General features: G+C 36.3%; 1 protein-coding gene across 1 annotated transcript in view; it reads left to right on the top strand.

Annotated features, from left to right (window-relative positions):
* Positions 1-16,162, top strand: part of LOC102221724 (inactive dipeptidyl peptidase 10-like) — a 47,746-nt gene extending 31,584 nt beyond the window's left edge. Inside the window, exons 12-25 of the mRNA XM_023338015.1 lie at positions 210-251; positions 349-453; positions 2,528-2,619; positions 6,182-6,229; positions 7,332-7,450; positions 8,745-8,792; positions 9,021-9,119; positions 9,348-9,414; positions 9,518-9,712; positions 9,789-9,843; positions 9,931-10,030; positions 10,394-10,452; positions 13,094-13,166; positions 13,247-16,162. Coding sequence (XP_023193783.1) covers positions 210-251; positions 349-453; positions 2,528-2,619; positions 6,182-6,229; positions 7,332-7,450; positions 8,745-8,792; positions 9,021-9,119; positions 9,348-9,414; positions 9,518-9,712; positions 9,789-9,843; positions 9,931-10,030; positions 10,394-10,452; positions 13,094-13,166; positions 13,247-13,464 — 1,320 coding nt within the window. The 3' untranslated portion in view covers positions 13,465-16,162. The remainder of the gene's footprint in view (positions 1-209; positions 252-348; positions 454-2,527; positions 2,620-6,181; positions 6,230-7,331; positions 7,451-8,744; positions 8,793-9,020; positions 9,120-9,347; positions 9,415-9,517; positions 9,713-9,788; positions 9,844-9,930; positions 10,031-10,393; positions 10,453-13,093; positions 13,167-13,246) is intronic.
* Positions 16,163-16,278: the final 116 nt, after the last annotated feature.

The raw sequence follows: 16,278 nt of genomic DNA, 5'->3' as shown, positions 1-16,278 counted from the left end.
ATGAAGAATGCTGTTTTTATTGATTGACCAAAATGTAGCAAAACACCGTAGCAGACTATGGCATGTTGTTCTATGCATTACAAACTGTATTTAAACTGAGTTTGATTTATTGACAAGATTATTCTAACTACATAGCAACTTAAAATGTTTGGGGGAAAATAGTTAAAAATAAGTGGCAAAAATGTTTCTATTTCATCTGAAATCCATAGAAACATAAAATGGCCATGGACATGATGCAGAACCAGCGACAGGTGTGTACTTCTAGTGATTCAGAAAATCTCCCTTCTTTGTGTTTTTACTAATTAATTACTTCTGGGTTTCCTTTAACCTTTCACCTTCTATCAACAGGACTTGCCTTTGTTTACGTCAGATGGCTCAGTGTTTTATACGATACTTCCAGCAAAGCAAGGCGCTCGTGGAGAGTTTCACCACATTGCTGGTCTGACAGTTCAGGTCAGTCATTTTCCATCCTTCCAACTTTCACAAAAGTAGAGATTTTTAAAATTCACACCAGTAAAGCCTTATTTAATGCTCCAGAATACAATGTATTCAGTCCTGAAGTGTTTACTTTGTTTTTAGTTTTTATGTTTGTAGATGTAATGAAAAAGTGCGTAAGCATATAAAATGGAATGTGCATGATTGTTTCCCTTATTTAATTTACAAAAAAAAATTATCTGATTCCTAAAACGTAAAGAAAATACAATTTTCCTTGTTTTTGTACTTTATAGAATTTCTCCAAGGTTTTTAAGAACCTTATATGTGCTAATCTTAGTTTGGGGGCTTTAAAACGTCTTAAATATCCATCCAATTTATTTATTTGATGAAATTGCTATGGGTGTTCATTTTTCCATAATTTTTAACTAAAAAGATATAATGCAGGAAAGCTATAAGCTGTATGGAAATACATTCTTCCCCACACATTTAAACTTGGCTGCTTTCCTGATTAGGTATTCTGCTTCTGAAACTGGCTTATTGTGCATTCTGGAAAATAAAATTAAATGCTTTTGTTACGTTATGCTCTCATTAATCATAAGAGAGTGTAAATATAAGCAGGCGTGGTTTGAAAACCTGTAACCAAAACAGCTTCATGTTTACTGCAAGAAAGCACTGGAGATTAGGTGTAAAAAGTCAGATACTAGAGCTAAAAATCATGATTAGACAAAAATAATTTAATTTCTTTAAGTTATTCAGTTAAATATGTTGTTACATTCATAATTTATTAACTTATTTGTTATTTATTTAGCTCTTAAACCTATAAAGTTTTTAAGTTTTGCATACTGAGACCTATTACGCTTCCTTGAACAGATTGGAACAGGTCTATGGTCCATATAAAAACATGTTCATCACATTTTTGCACAAAATCATCCTTAGACAATCAGATTTTATTCTGCTCAGTTTTGGACTCCTTCCAGAATGAGCTGTTTCATGGCCTCTTATCACTTTAAATCAAAGTAAGCTGCTGCTGGCCACGCCCCCAACTCATTAACATGCATGAAAATGCCTGCTAACATATGCGCAATTATAAAACTGAACATATTCAAAAAGCATTAGTAGAGCCTCATGCACAAGCGACAAGAATGCAGCAAGTGGATAAATCAACAACAAACCGTTTGTCTTTACCAGCAGCCATTGTACAGCACATACAGTGGCTGACCAAACATGCTGGTTGCTAGTAACCAGCAGGGCTTTGGCTGGAGTTGCTGATGATTTGTGATGTTATATTTTGAAGGTTTTTGAAGCAGCTTATTTTCCTGATACCAAAAACATTAATTTATGTCCAAAAAATGGCTGGATCAATTTTAAGTGCTTGGACTGGGTTCTTTTCAGAAGCAATAGAGACCTAAAGGGAAGTAAAAAATGTTCAAGATATGAATTTCAGTTCCGCTTTAATGTTCTTTTTATATGCAGCTCTGGAAAAAATTAAGAGCCCACTGCTCTGAACCCCATTAGTCCACCAAGTATTGATTTCTGAACTCTTCCTGAGCTAAAACATTAGTATTGTTGTTTCTAAATGAATATGAACTTGTTTTATTTGGATTATTTGAGGTCTGAAAGCTCTGAATCTTTTTATTTTGACCATTTCTCATTTTCTGCAAATAAATACTTACATTTTTGCTTGGAATTTTGGAGACATGTTGTCAGAAGTTCATAGGATAAAAGAACAATGTTCATTTTACTCAAACATAAACCTATAAAAAGTAAAATCAGAGAAACTGCATATTTTAAGTGGTCTCTTAATTTTTTCCCAGAGCTGTATATACATACTTACAAGTTCTTTTTTGCCAACAAGTTTCTCCCATTTCTGCAGAGGCCCACATCCATTGTGATTTCTGCCTTCATAATAAAAATATCCAACAGGATCCTCTGTACAGCCACCGGTCGTTTGATTGAATCTCACATTTTCGACCCATGCCGTTCCTCCTGCCATGCTCTGACAGAACCTTGCTTTACAGCTGTTCCTATTTTTATTCTGTGTATGTGAATACTCCTGCTTTGCTCTTCATCTCTGTGTGTCTGTGTAATGCAGCCTGCCATCCCCTCCGTCCCCCCTCGCTTCTTGACATCGGGGAGCTGGGATGTCACTTTGCTCTGCGCCTTAGACGAGAAGGCTGGAAAGATGTATGTGGAAGCAACACTGAGTGGGAAACCTTTCTGGGAACATAAAAGTAGCAGTCTCTGAAATGATTATATCTTGCTTTAAATAGAGATTTTAATCTAAATCCTTCAACTAGTAGAGTAGAAACTGACTTAGTTGGACTTCTAAATTGATATAAGTAGTTAGAAATGACTAAATAATCTGAACTAGGGATGCAAGTTATCGATTTATAAGGTAATGTAACGTTGATTGATCTTATGGCTCAACTAACAATTAATTAATAAGTGGCCATATTGTTAAAAACCAAAGTGTTTTGCTTGTATCAAGAGGGCCGACTCTCTTTTCATAACGTGAAGGGCTACATTTCATACAAATTTAGAAAAAGAATTAGATCATTTTAGAACATATTTTGTGCTAAATACTGACTGAATAAACATAAAATTGTGGTTTTATGACATTATTAAACTTATAGAGCCTTAAAATTACACATCAATGATGACTTTTTTGTTTTTTTCCTCCTCGTGTTTTCATTATATTGCTAATAGATTTTTTTCTGCGTTATGCCCTCTGCTTTTCTGTCATCAAATCATCGCCTTCATAGCAAATTAGTAATTGTTGGTTTAAAAGTTGAAGCTGTTCCCCCATGCAGCTTGGCTGAATGAACGCTATTAAGTTGATAACTTAATGAGCTTGTCCAGAGTTTAGATTTCAGAACAGAACCGCATAAAGTGCATTTTTAATCTCACACCTACGACGGTGTATTAGGATCTTTGTAGGTAGAAAAGAAAGAAAAAACAAAATTAAATTGAAAAAAAAACACAGAATTTTTTAGATCAATTTCAGAAACAAGAATATTTTGGAGTTTGAAAATTCACACATTTTCAACTTTTGGAAAATTTCCACCTTTTTTCCAACAGATTGGCTAGAAGAAAACAAAAACTAGTAAATTTCAACCAAAATAATTTTTTAGATCAATATAAGAAATTTTCTAGTAACAAAATGTAAATTTCTGAGTTTTGAAAGTCAAAAATTTCAAAAAGTTGAACAGTGTTGTATAGTAACGAAGTAAAAATACTTCACTACTTTACTTAAGTATATTTTGGAGTACTTCATACTTTCCTGGAGTATGAAAATGTTTGATGACTTTCACTTTTACTTCACTATATTTCCGAACTTAATTGCGTACTTTTACTCCGATACATTTTCAATGTGTGGTTTAGTTACTCGTTACAAAAAAGCGAGAGAGAGAAACAAAGTGTTTTGACCCCACCTACTGATTAGCAAGTAGCAAGCAGGCTACCGAACAAAGTCCGTAGCCTGCTTGCCTGGGCTTGTTCATCACCTCCAATAGGATACATCTGTTTCGCTTCTCCCATTGTTGGGGAAATCAGAAATCACAACACCTTACACCGGATGGGTGGGAGGGACGAACAGAGAAGAGTGCTGCCCGCACTGACGCGGCTCAGGGATTACGTGACACGCAGCGCCGTGCCCTATAATGCACTGTAAGCTATGTAATGTGTTTTGAGGCAATTGACCAAAATCCCGGACAATTTTTAAATTCCCCCCGGACATCTTTTTAGGTCTGAAAAGTAGGACATGTCCGGGAAAAAGAGGACGTCTGGTCACCCTAGTTCAATGGGGGACAGAAGCCATAGCGATAGCAATTTAGACTAAATTTAACGAATATAGGAAAGGCATGCAAGTTCAAAACCACAAACCATTAACATGTGCTACTCTTTAAAACTGGAACAATTTATTAGCAGGTTTCATTTTGCCTGCACTTGGTTGGGTACATTATTTTATGTTTATTTGACAAGTTTACCAAAATATAAGAAATGTCATTCAAACTTGCCTTGTTTTACTTTTTACTTGTACTTTTCATTACATTACTTGAGTACATCCATTTTTACAGTAATTTCCATACTTAAGTACAAGAAGTTTCAGATACTTTAAGACTTTTACTCAAGTAACATTTCAGTCAGTGACTTCGACTTTTACCAAAGTCGTATTTTGGAGAGGTACTTGTACTTTTACTTGACTCTGAGATTTCAGTACTTTATACAACACTGAAGTTGAACGCTTTTGACTTTTCAAACTCAAAAATGTTTTTTGTTTTGTACTGGAAAATCTCTAAGATTAATTTCAGAATTTTCTTGACTTTTTTTTTACATTTCTGACATTTTTGGCAGCAATTTACTTCTCCTTTTTTGTTTTCTATCTACAATAGCCAGATTATTTCACTGTTGTAAGCAACAGACTATGTTTGGACTGTTTTACTTTCCCAATCTGCTATAGCGCCGCCATCTTGAATACTATATCTCGCTCGACTGTCGGACGACCAGTGGCGCCCTCTGCTGGATGGCGGCCAAACTACAACACCAAAAACGGTCTAAAGCTAAGCAGACGTTAGTTTATAAAATTAAACTAATTCCAATCAAGAGATCATTTTAAATTGACTAACTTATTGCCTCTCTAATCTGAGCATGTAGTATTGATCTGGGCTGACAAACTAAAGGAACTCTCTTTGATTTAGACTGAAGTACTAAAACCACTGACAGGAAAGAGGACAAAGGATTACTTGGGGATTACACGAGGCGAGCAGATTATTGCTTAAACCTGCCTTTATCCTGCTGGGGGCATAAATCCCAGACGGACCGGGTTTGGAAAAGCCCGCTGTTAAAGTAGCCGTCTCTCGTCAGCAGCTCGGCTCTCATGCTGTCGCTGCTTGTTGCCTCTAAACATCTCATTACTCTTCTTACACTCACGCAGACGATGGAAGTCAACTCCACTCTGTTGCTTCTTGGAGAAAACGCTGTGGTGTAGAGCTGGCTTTATTAGACCGCTGAAGTATGCAAATGAGGGCCGATAGATTGTGATCATGAATAATTTATATGCAGATCGAAGGAGGAAGTTGGAACACCTGAAAGTTTGACATTAAAACCTTGGCGAAAAGTTTTAGCCGTGACACAAGTACAAAGTTTTGCAGCTTTTTTTAAACGTTTAGTCTTGCAAAAGTATTCATGCCTCTTCCATAGATACAACCTGCAATATATTTTATTGGGATTAACAGTTGATTGATAGAGGATAAAGCAGTGTTTGAGTTTGTAGTGATGAAAATTAAAACTAAATCTGTTGGGATTAACAAAATGAAAGCAAAATGTTTTTATTCATGGTTTAGCTTGGCTGTTTAACAGACTTTAAATTATATGTTGTATGGACCGATGTTTAATTTGTCCGTTTTAATTCAATCAGATTCATTTCTGTTTTATCCGTTTTTATTTATTTCAACCAGACTGACCGATCTGGTTGAAATAAATAAAAAGTCTATAAAATAATCACAAATTACTTTAGACTAGAGCCATGCTTTTCTATTAACATTAACTTTATGAAAAGTTATTTTAAAAAGGCTATGCTTAATTTTACAGATTTCAACCTAAGATTGAATCATTCCTAAAACAAAATGTTGATAAATGCATCTTAGAGAAATGAAGTTTTAGCATTTGCTCCATTCTAAAAGAGTTTTATAATTATGTGAAAATATGTGATTTTTGCTTGATTTTTAAATCTGGATCTCATTTTCAGCTACTTTCTGAGCACAGAAGAATCGAGAGAGAGCAGACACCTTTACAGGTAAAGTCCTTCTGAAGAGTCACAATTTCTTTAATTATAAATCAAACAGAGAGAGAGACAAGTTGTATATTCGTTTTGCATAATTCAGTTTTGCTTCATTTGAACATGACAGACATCCAGGTTGATATGTTTCGAAAACTGAATTTCTTCTTCCTTTCTATAAAAATGATACAGTGTTAATCAAATATGTCATGAAGTCGACATATTTGACATAAGCAATCAGAAGAATAACAGCAATCATGCAATGTTTTGTTTTCAATTTTTCAGTTTCTACAATAAGTATGTATTCTGTGTAAACTAACATTTTTGTAAATTTCTTTGAGAATTAGTCCCTATAGTGCTGCAAAAAAGTATTTACCCCCATTTCAAGTTTTCCTCTGGTTTAGTTTTAACTTTTTTGTCATATTTAAATGTTTCATATCATCAGAGAAAGATACAAAATAAAAAGAAAGTCGTATTCAAATTATAATTTCATATTATTGTCAATAAATCTGTCCGAAACACCCTGATAACTTGAAGCATAAATTTGTTATGCAGGATAGAAATAATTTGAAAGCATACAAGTGAGTCCAACTTTGAACAGCTGTAAACTACAACAAAAAGGATTATGTTTTAGTGTGGCCTAGTCAAAGTTCAGACGCCAATCTGATTGAGACATTGCGGCTTGCCCTTAAACAAGTAATTAATGCTCAAAACCCATCCAACATCGCTGAATTTAAATTATTCTTCAAAGAAGAATGGGCCAAATCTACTCTACAGAGAAGGTTTAGTGGGTGATTACTTTTTAACACTCGGTTTGGATAAATTTATTAAAAAATAAAAAATAAATTGAGAAAAATCTGTAAGGAGGCAAATACTTTTTCACATCACATCAGATTTGAACTTTAAAACCAAGCTCACATTATGAATCATCATGTTAGTTGGTTAAACTAACATGATTTTGTCATTCGTTTCATATTGACTCATTTTGACACAATATGTGACAAGACAGTTTTATTTTGTATTATGAAAACAATCCAACCATTTCTTGGAGCAAATAAAAACTCTGTAACTTTCCCTCTAAATGCTGCCTTTAACCTGTTTTATTTTATTTTGCTTTAAGTGTGGATTTGAATGGAGCGTTTCAGCGTCATTGCATCTCCTGTGGCCTCATTGACGGATGTGGATTCTTCAGAGCCGTTTTCAGCCCAAATCGAACCCACTTCGTCCTCTACTGCCTGGGTAAATCACACACAAACAGTACATTGGGGTTTTATGTGACACATTAACACAAAAAAGAGGATAATTTTGAAATAAAAAGCTAATGTTTTTATGATTAAAAATCTGAAAAAAGACCAAATATAAATTTTGCCCTCAGTCCAGCTAAATAAAAATTGTTTAGAGCTGCAAATATTGAATGAATTTTTGATAAATAGTTGAGAAAATTTGTTTTTGTCCTTAAAGATCACTTTATTAATGTTTTTAGTGAATGGATTTTCTTCTATGGGACATTGATATTTGTGGAAAAGGATATAAAAATATTTATATTCTTTCCTGTAAAGTTTTTTTGCATGTACTAAATGTCTGTACGCTGTGAGCTCTTGAAATCAAAGTCAAAAATTAAAGTTTGAGCACAATTCTGCCCTATAGAGCTGATACTGAAAAAAACACTTCCCAAACCTACTGACAAAAAAAGTAAAAAAAAAATATATTACTAATTCTTTTAGAGACATGCTTTTGTGGAAATTGACTGCAATTATTCCACCAAAAATATCTATATTTAAAAAAAAAATGTCTTTCATTAATGTAATGTGCCACATAATGTATTTTATACTTTGATGTTAAAAGAATTTTTATAAAAAAATAAATTAATAAAAACATTAGTTGGTTCTTTATTATTTTACTAAGAGCCAATGTGGAATGGTCCAGTCAAAGTCCAAATCTAAATCCTATTGAGAGCCTGTTTAACATGTATTCTGACAGCTTTTTGAACAACATTCGAAAAATTGTTTCACGATTCAAAAAGTAGGTGGAGACATACCACAAACGAAATACAGCACTAAAAAAGCACACCACACTCTTAAGATTTGGATCAGATTTTGAATGTATCTCTGTCCTCTTCATAATTATCTACGACTTTGAGTTATTATAAAAACAAATGCCAGTAAAATAAAGTTTGTGGCTCTAACATAACACAATTTCAACAAATCCAGGAAGCCACGGCCTGCTGTCAAAGCAGCCTAAAGAGAATATAAATATTTATTTATTGTAGCAGCAAAGTGACAAGCAATAAAAGCAAATAGACTCACAGAATGATAGAATATAGAAATGTATATAAAAACAGAATAAAGAATAAAAATGCTGTACACTTAGGGTGAAATTTCAACATAAATATTGTCCTGAAATATTGAAAAAAATACTCCAGTCCAGAAGAATGTGAAACTGAGCTGGTTAATTCAAATAAATACTTAAATGTGATAAATGGGATAACTTCACACTCCTCAGTTTTACATCATTTTCTTTAATTTTGTTTCAGGCCCAGGAATCCCTAAAGTGACGGTTCACAGTCTGAAGGACCCCTCCAGTGAGTGTCAAATGCAGTTCCACATATCAGCCAGCAGAGGGCGCTGTTCGAAAACAGCCCCGAATGCTGGATTTATTTGTGAATACCGCCACCTGCCTGTCACTCCCAACTGCAGCCATAACCATTGATATAACAATATAATGCTTTAGTGTAATGTGTAGTGTCTGTCTTTGTGTTTTTAGTGAAACTAAGACAAGTTGGTATGTTTTGGTTGCGTGTCCTGTCTAGGTTATGTCATCTTGGAGGATAACAACCTGCTGTCTGCAGCTCTGGAGGACAAGAGGCTCCCTGAGAGTCTGTTCAGGACAGTCCAAGCAGACAACCATGGTGCAAAGTTCTGCCATTTTATAACTTTTATACTATTTATAATGAACTTTTTCTTTTTTTTCTGCAAACCAACAGACAATTCAGAAAAACAATATTGTCCTACACGAGTTTAAATCTGCTTATTTAACAGCCATATTTTTGCCAAATGTGGAAGATTTTGTAACCTCGACACTTTATGATCTTATTTAGCCAAATTATTCTTGTTGTGACTAAATTTCCCTCCTGCAGATCTGCACCTGAAGCTGACTCTGCCTCAGGGGTACGAGGCCAACCTGCTCCCGCTCCTCATTATTGTGTAAGTGTCGCCTGCTGAACATGCAGGCGACAGCAAAATTGTCTTGCTTTTATGATTTATGACATATTTTTAGCGATACAAAGGTGTTTCTTGTAACGTTCAGCGACGGCACGCCCGGCAGCCAGACTGTGACGGAGGAGTTTTCCCTGGGCTGGCCTCAGGTCCTCTGCAGCACGCACGGCGTGGCTTTGGCCTGGGTGGACGGCCGCAGCGGCGTCGGCCGTGGGCAGAAGACCGTCGCCGTCGACCCCCGGAAACTCGGCTCACTGAGAGTCAAAGACTACCTTGGAGTTGTAGAGTCAGTGAAAATTTACTGCACTAAAGTGTTAAATTCCTTTAAAACTACTAAACTAACCAATTTCATTCTTCCACAGGTTGTTAATGCAGCTTCCTTACGTTGACAATCGGAGGATAGCCCTATTTGGAAAGGTTATAAAAGTTTTTGTTAGTTATGAAATGTCAGATTTTGTAAAGCTGTAGCACTTTTTAACTCTGTTTTGTTGTTTCTAATTTCAGGCACTTGGAGGTTATTTAGCGCTCAAAATGTTAGCTGCAACCGACAACCTCTTTCAATGCGCTGCAGCTGTAGCACCAATAACGGATTTCAGGCTTTACAGTGAGTTCAGACACAAACGAAGCCTGGCACAGTAACACACTTTTCTGAAAATTCTCCCAGAAATTTGTACAATAAATTATAATATTGCTGATTTCAGTCCATTTTTTATTAACATATTGATAAAGGCATAAAAAATAAAAATAAAATATCAATAAATAAACAGGGAATAAAAACCAAACACAACAGAAACTAAAAACAGAATAGATTTTGAATTCTCTGCAAGCAAAATTATCCAATTTATTTTAATTTATGATGCAAATAATTGATTAATTGCGACAGGCCTGACACAAACACTAAGATTTTTTCCTCAACAATGAAATAAACGTATAACAAAAATCAAATCAAATGTTTTTTGTTTCTTAGGTGCAGCTTTTTCTGAAAGGTATCTTGGGTTTCCAGCAAAGGAGGACCATGCTTATACGGTAAGGTTATAAAACCCGTTCTCCACTGGCTTGCAGAAGTATTTACACCCCTTTCAACATTTATTATGTTGTCATTTCAGTCTATTTAATTAAGTGATATATTTTGTGCAATCAATCACCTTCAGAAGTCAACTCTGTCCAGGACCAGCATTCTGTTTCAATTTTTATGCACCACAAATCTCATGTGTATTTACTTGATGATTTTGATGATGGCAGTAATGTTTACTGCTTGTTCCATAAATTATTTACTCTGTGATTTTTAGCACTTTTAACTTCCTTGTTGCTGAAATGTACTATAAAAATAAACTTAAGTTGACTTTAGGGAAAAGAAAGGCCCACAAAAACTTGAATGATAATTTATCAGACAAGCAGCTAAGTGGCTAATGCTAATGTTACCAAACTCCTTTTTGACAGAATAGAAAATATTTTATATTGAAAAATATTCTGAACTTGAAGTTGAACACACCGTTCACATTATTAAAATAATTGTATTCATTTATTTCAGTCATTTTAGCCTAATTGAATTGTGAGCATTACGAAAGTCTGAACTTGAATTATGTCAAGAATTATGTCTCCACATTGCATCTTTTAGGAGATATGATGTGGGGATGTTGTTCTTGGGACATTAAAAATTGGTCAGAGATGACTGGAAAATTGTGATCTTGAAAGAAAACCGATCTATATTTATATCTTAAAATGTTGCAAACAAAATCTTGTACTTTACATCTAAGTGGGAATTTGTGGCATAGCTTCCTTGATTTGCTTTGAAGGCGTTATGCATTTTGCAAAAGGATTTCCAAAAGCTTCAGTCTGTAGATTTGCGGACTGCAATCTACAAACTTGAGCTGAGATTGCAACAAAAGATGGTTCTGCACAGTTTTAGCTGGGAGCTGATTTCCTACGCACACTTTCCGGAATCTTATTTGTGACTTTGTGTTCGTCAGTCTCATCAAATCCCAATAAACTACGACATAGTTTGTGGTGGCAACATGACAAAATGAGAGAGATGAAGAGTTCTGGATACTCTTGCAAAGCACCTCAGTTTTATAATTAAAGGAAATTAAATAATTCAGTAGATACTCAATTTTAAATTAATCAAACAAACCTAAAACAATCTAATACAACAAACCAACCTGCAATGCATCTTGTTTTCTTGAAAGTTAGATTGTTTAGGGAGTTGATTCAATTCCACTGCTTCCTTTGGGGCCTCAGCTTGCAGAACGGTTGAATTGCGGTCTATAAAACTCAGATGTTCGCAGTATTTTCTTTCAGTCTGACAACATATTGGATTGAATGAATGTACTACATCAAGAGAAGTGCACACAAAACAGTGTAGACGTCCCAAATCGGGATGAAAGAACCACTTTGCTGCAATATTACAAACCACTCACATGTGAAGGGAGCAAAACATCTACTGGGTGCATTTGATTAAATATTTTTCAAGGAAATAATAGATTTTAGACTTCTTGTAAATGTTGTATTGACTCTGCCAGGCCACCAATACGTGTTTAAACAGAAAACACAACAACAATGCTCAGATGCACCTATAATATCTCACCATCAGAGACATTTCTCAGGTGTTCCTGTCCATCACATCAGTCGGACTGGGATTACTGAAAACCAAGAATGTTTTTAAAATTTGTGATCTACAAATCTGGTGTGTAACATTTACATAAAAAACAACATGTTTTTTAATAATTGTTAAAAACATGACAGTATGTTATGAGACAGATATTCTGCTAAAAGATCGATCTTCTCCATCTCCTCGCTCAGCTACTATTGTTACATCACTCCTGACCAAAAACAATCAATCAGAGTCAGGAGGAGGGTCTTAGCGCTGTCAATCAACCGATTGTACTCTCTGCTCAATGTGGTGATGGTGGAGAAACAACTCGGCATTAGAGGAAAACCGTTTGTCTGCCTTCATTGGTGGCCAGGCACAACAGGAGAGAAAAGAGGGATGAGCAACGCCACACAGACGGTGATTGACAGCACTTAGACCCTCCTACTGGCTCTGATTGGTTATTTGTAATTAGCACTGGGAGCAGGCAGAGGAGCTCAATATTTATTACAGATTATCTGTCTCATAATATACATTCACAACATAGCAGTGACAGTTTCAACAAATATGTAAAAAAACCAACTACTAATTTTTAAGTTACATACCGTATTTCCTGGACTATAAGGGGCACTTAAAAGCCTTTAATTATAATCAAAAAACGACAGTGTGCTCTATAATCCGGTGCATCTTATTGTTCTGGAGTAAAACAGCACCCTCTAGTGATTAATATGGACAAAATCTGGCTGTGTTTACTGATCTCTCAGCGATTCTGTGTGGTACACGGTGCTCTGTAACATACGGTAACGCTGTAAAGCTGTATGTTACATTACAGCTACCTTAGTCAGCTGCGTCGCGGAGTAATACGTTCTGTGCTTTGACTGACTGGCTGACTTATATGACTGTTTTGTTTTGCTTAAAGCGCCTTATAGTCTGGGCCGCTTTATATATGAAAAGAAATCGAAAGTAGACCACTCAGTAACAGTGTGCCTTATAATCCAGTGCACCCTACAGTGTTGAAAATACGGCACTTCACCTTTAAACTAAATAAAACTTCACTGTAATGATGATGTGTTTTCCCAGACTGCGTCTGTCCTTGAAGAAGTCAACAAACTAAAAGAGGAGAACTTCCTCATTGTGCACGGAACTGCAGATGGTGAGTTTCCACTAGTATATATGATCAACTTTTGGAATAATCTCACATCTGATTAATGTTTTCTGTGTTTCTAAACGAAGCGAGGGTCCACTTTCAGCACAGTGCTGAGCTACTAAGCCGCCTGGTGAAGGTGGAGGCCAACTACTCCCTGCAGCTGTACCCAGATGAGAGCCACATCCTGAGAGAGCCCCGCAGTGTCAGACATTTCCAGCGGACTCTGGTGAACTACCTCCAAAACTGCCTGAAACACAGCGCCCTCCTGGATTCCCCAGAGGAAGAAGAAGAGGAAGATGACTGAGCCCAGAGGCCTTCGTCTCTTCCTCCGGAAGGACTCATGATGAGGACTGGATGCACCGGTTATGCATTTCATTGGGTCAGGTCACCAGGAATTAGAGCAGAGGAGTGGGGACCAAAAGCATCAGATCACCTCCTGTAACTTCTGGAAAAATTGTTGTACTGTACGACATGATGTTGCGCACAATTAGTTCAGCCATTTTGTTGTATGTTTTGAGGAAGAGAGTTTACAAAATTCACCTGAGACGATGTGGATGAGACTGCCACTGACTCAAAACGTTTACAAAGATTATAAAGCATGCATGTCATAACGGCTGCATGATGCTGATTATTGTATTTTGAGCCTTTTTGTTTTTCAAAGATTTTTGTTTTTGTTTTCAAAATTTAGAGATGGGGTCTCTATGTAGGTCAGGTTTTGAGATCTGCTGTGCTTCAACTTTTAGATGCACTCTTGCTTCGTCAATCCTCAATCAAATGGTTAAAGGGGACCTTTTATGCAAAATTCACATTTTGGACTTTTTTCTGGGTCTCTACTGCTTCTAAAACAGCTAAAAAAAACATCCAAACGTAATCCTGCAATAAGCTAACATTTTATGGTATTTGAAAAACAAGAGCTGTGTCCGAATTCAGGGTCTGCATCCTTCGAAGGACGGAGTTGTAGGCCGATTACGTCATAGCGTGGCGACAAGGCCTGTCCGAATTCGAAGACTCCTTCACATGCGGCCTTCTTCTCCCCAGATTTGAAGGATGGATCCGGTGTATCCTTCACGGCCCACCATATCCCATAATTCATTGCGGGTCCCAACCGGGCGTCCAGGCAGAGCGTTAATGGCGGTGAAGCGCGGCAAATTATTTTGTTAAATTACACTTTAAATGACACAACGTGATTTTGTAAAACGTTTTTAGGCGGCAATGTAAGTGTGTAAGTCTCAAATATCTGCTCGGTTCACCAAAACATAACCTGCTCTGACATTTTCGGACATGTCTGCTCCCGCTGCGTTAACAGCCAGCTCCCCTCGCCAGCTGCCAGCTGGCCGGGAGCTTCAGGTTCGGTGTACCGGAGGAGAACGCCTGACTCCCGGCACATTGTTATAAAAACTCCCACTAGCTTTCCCCAATCAAACTAACAGATTTCTTTTTTTACTATGGAACAGCCCTTACTATAAAAGGTGAAGAATAATACAGAAATAAGGAGTAATACATAACTAAAAAACAAACTTCAGCTCCGTTGTTTTTTTCTTCGCCGCTCTCTGCTTCACGTTGTTGCGGTTGCTAGGCAACATGAGTTACACTGAGGTGGGGGCGGGGACCTGTCTGAATTCACAGCTTTTCTCTTCCGGTCTTAATTTATTTTACGGCCGTGGAAGGACCCGGTCTACGTAGACCGATCCTTCGAAGGATACAGACCTTGAATTCGGACACAGCTAAGGTGTTTCAAAAATCTTAAGATTATGACATCACAGTTGATGGGCACTGACCTGTTACTTAGCAACGAAAGGTGATCTCCACCCACTTTGTTATTAGACAATGAAAACCTTTGGTCAGCTGGTTTTACTCCTGTATACTCTGTGCAATGGCTGCTGGAAAAGACAAGAGTTTTATTGTTAAAGATTGCATATTTGTTTGTTGCCATTTTCACTTGTATAAAGTCCAAGTCTAATTATTTGGGGCGTGGCCAGCAGCAGTTAATTTGCATAAAAGTGACAGAGCCATAAAATGGCACATTTTGCAAGGAGCTCAAAATGGGCAGAACTGAGCAGGTGAAATCTCACTATCTCAGAATAATTTTGTGCAAAAAATGTTCTTTACATTTTTTGCACAAATGAGCTATCTTACTTTGAAAGGAAGCAGAATAAGTCCCTTTTAAATTACCTCCTGGCTGTGGAATCAAGTTCTGCAGAGGCCCAGTCGTGAGTCTCAGTACTGGAACTCATATGCATCTAAAAGTTGCCAGTCAATAACTCTTGAAGAGTTGGCTTAGAGTGTGCCAAACCTGCTGAGTGAGTGCTGTTGAAGGTAGAAACTGACTGCATCAAAGAAACATCCTAACACAAAACTAAATATTTGGGATGGTAACTAGATAAATGAATGTAAATCCAAAACTTTAGAAAAAGCGTAATTGGTACTTAGGTGCTAGCCTGCTGATAGTCAGGAAGGACACTGGTCTGTTCATAACCTGCATGATCTCAGATTACAGTCAGAGTGATGGTTGCATCCCTATGGATTAGATTGTCATCAAAAAGTAAAGAATGTCAGAATATTTCAGTGATTCAATTCTAAAAGTGAAACTCTCACAGATTTACTGCAGACTCTGGACTTCATTAAACATTGTGGACTAACACCAATAGTTGCCATGACTCACACCAGTCATTCTTTTTCTAGAACAGTTTTTCCTTCCACTCAATTTTCCAATAATATGCTTGGATACAACACTGTGAACAGCCACCTTGTTTAGCATTGGCCTTTGGTGACTTACACTCCTTGAGGAGGAAGTTAATAAAAATCTACTGGACATCTGTCAAGTTTTCTGTGTTACATGTGATTATATAAACAATGACATAATTTTTTACATAAATTCATGTTTTAAAATCCATTTTTTTACTGGTCTCATGTTATAGTTTTGAGGTTTGCATTAGCTGTAAACCACAATTATCTAAATAAACAGAGATAAGATGTTGAAATAAATCACTGTGTATAATGAATCTATACAAAGTATGAGTTTCACTTTTTTATTTGAATAACTGAAATAAACCAACTTTTCAAATATATTCTAATTTACTGAGATACGCATTTTCTTTTTGATTTTTTACAGTGTTGC

This window comes from Xiphophorus maculatus, chromosome 1 (genome assembly GCF_002775205.1).
Source record: "Xiphophorus maculatus strain JP 163 A chromosome 1, X_maculatus-5.0-male, whole genome shotgun sequence".
Lineage (NCBI taxonomy): Eukaryota > Metazoa > Chordata > Actinopteri > Cyprinodontiformes > Poeciliidae > Xiphophorus > Xiphophorus maculatus.
Note: the sequence above shows the minus strand (reverse complement) of the source record. Positions and strands in the feature narration are given on the sequence as shown.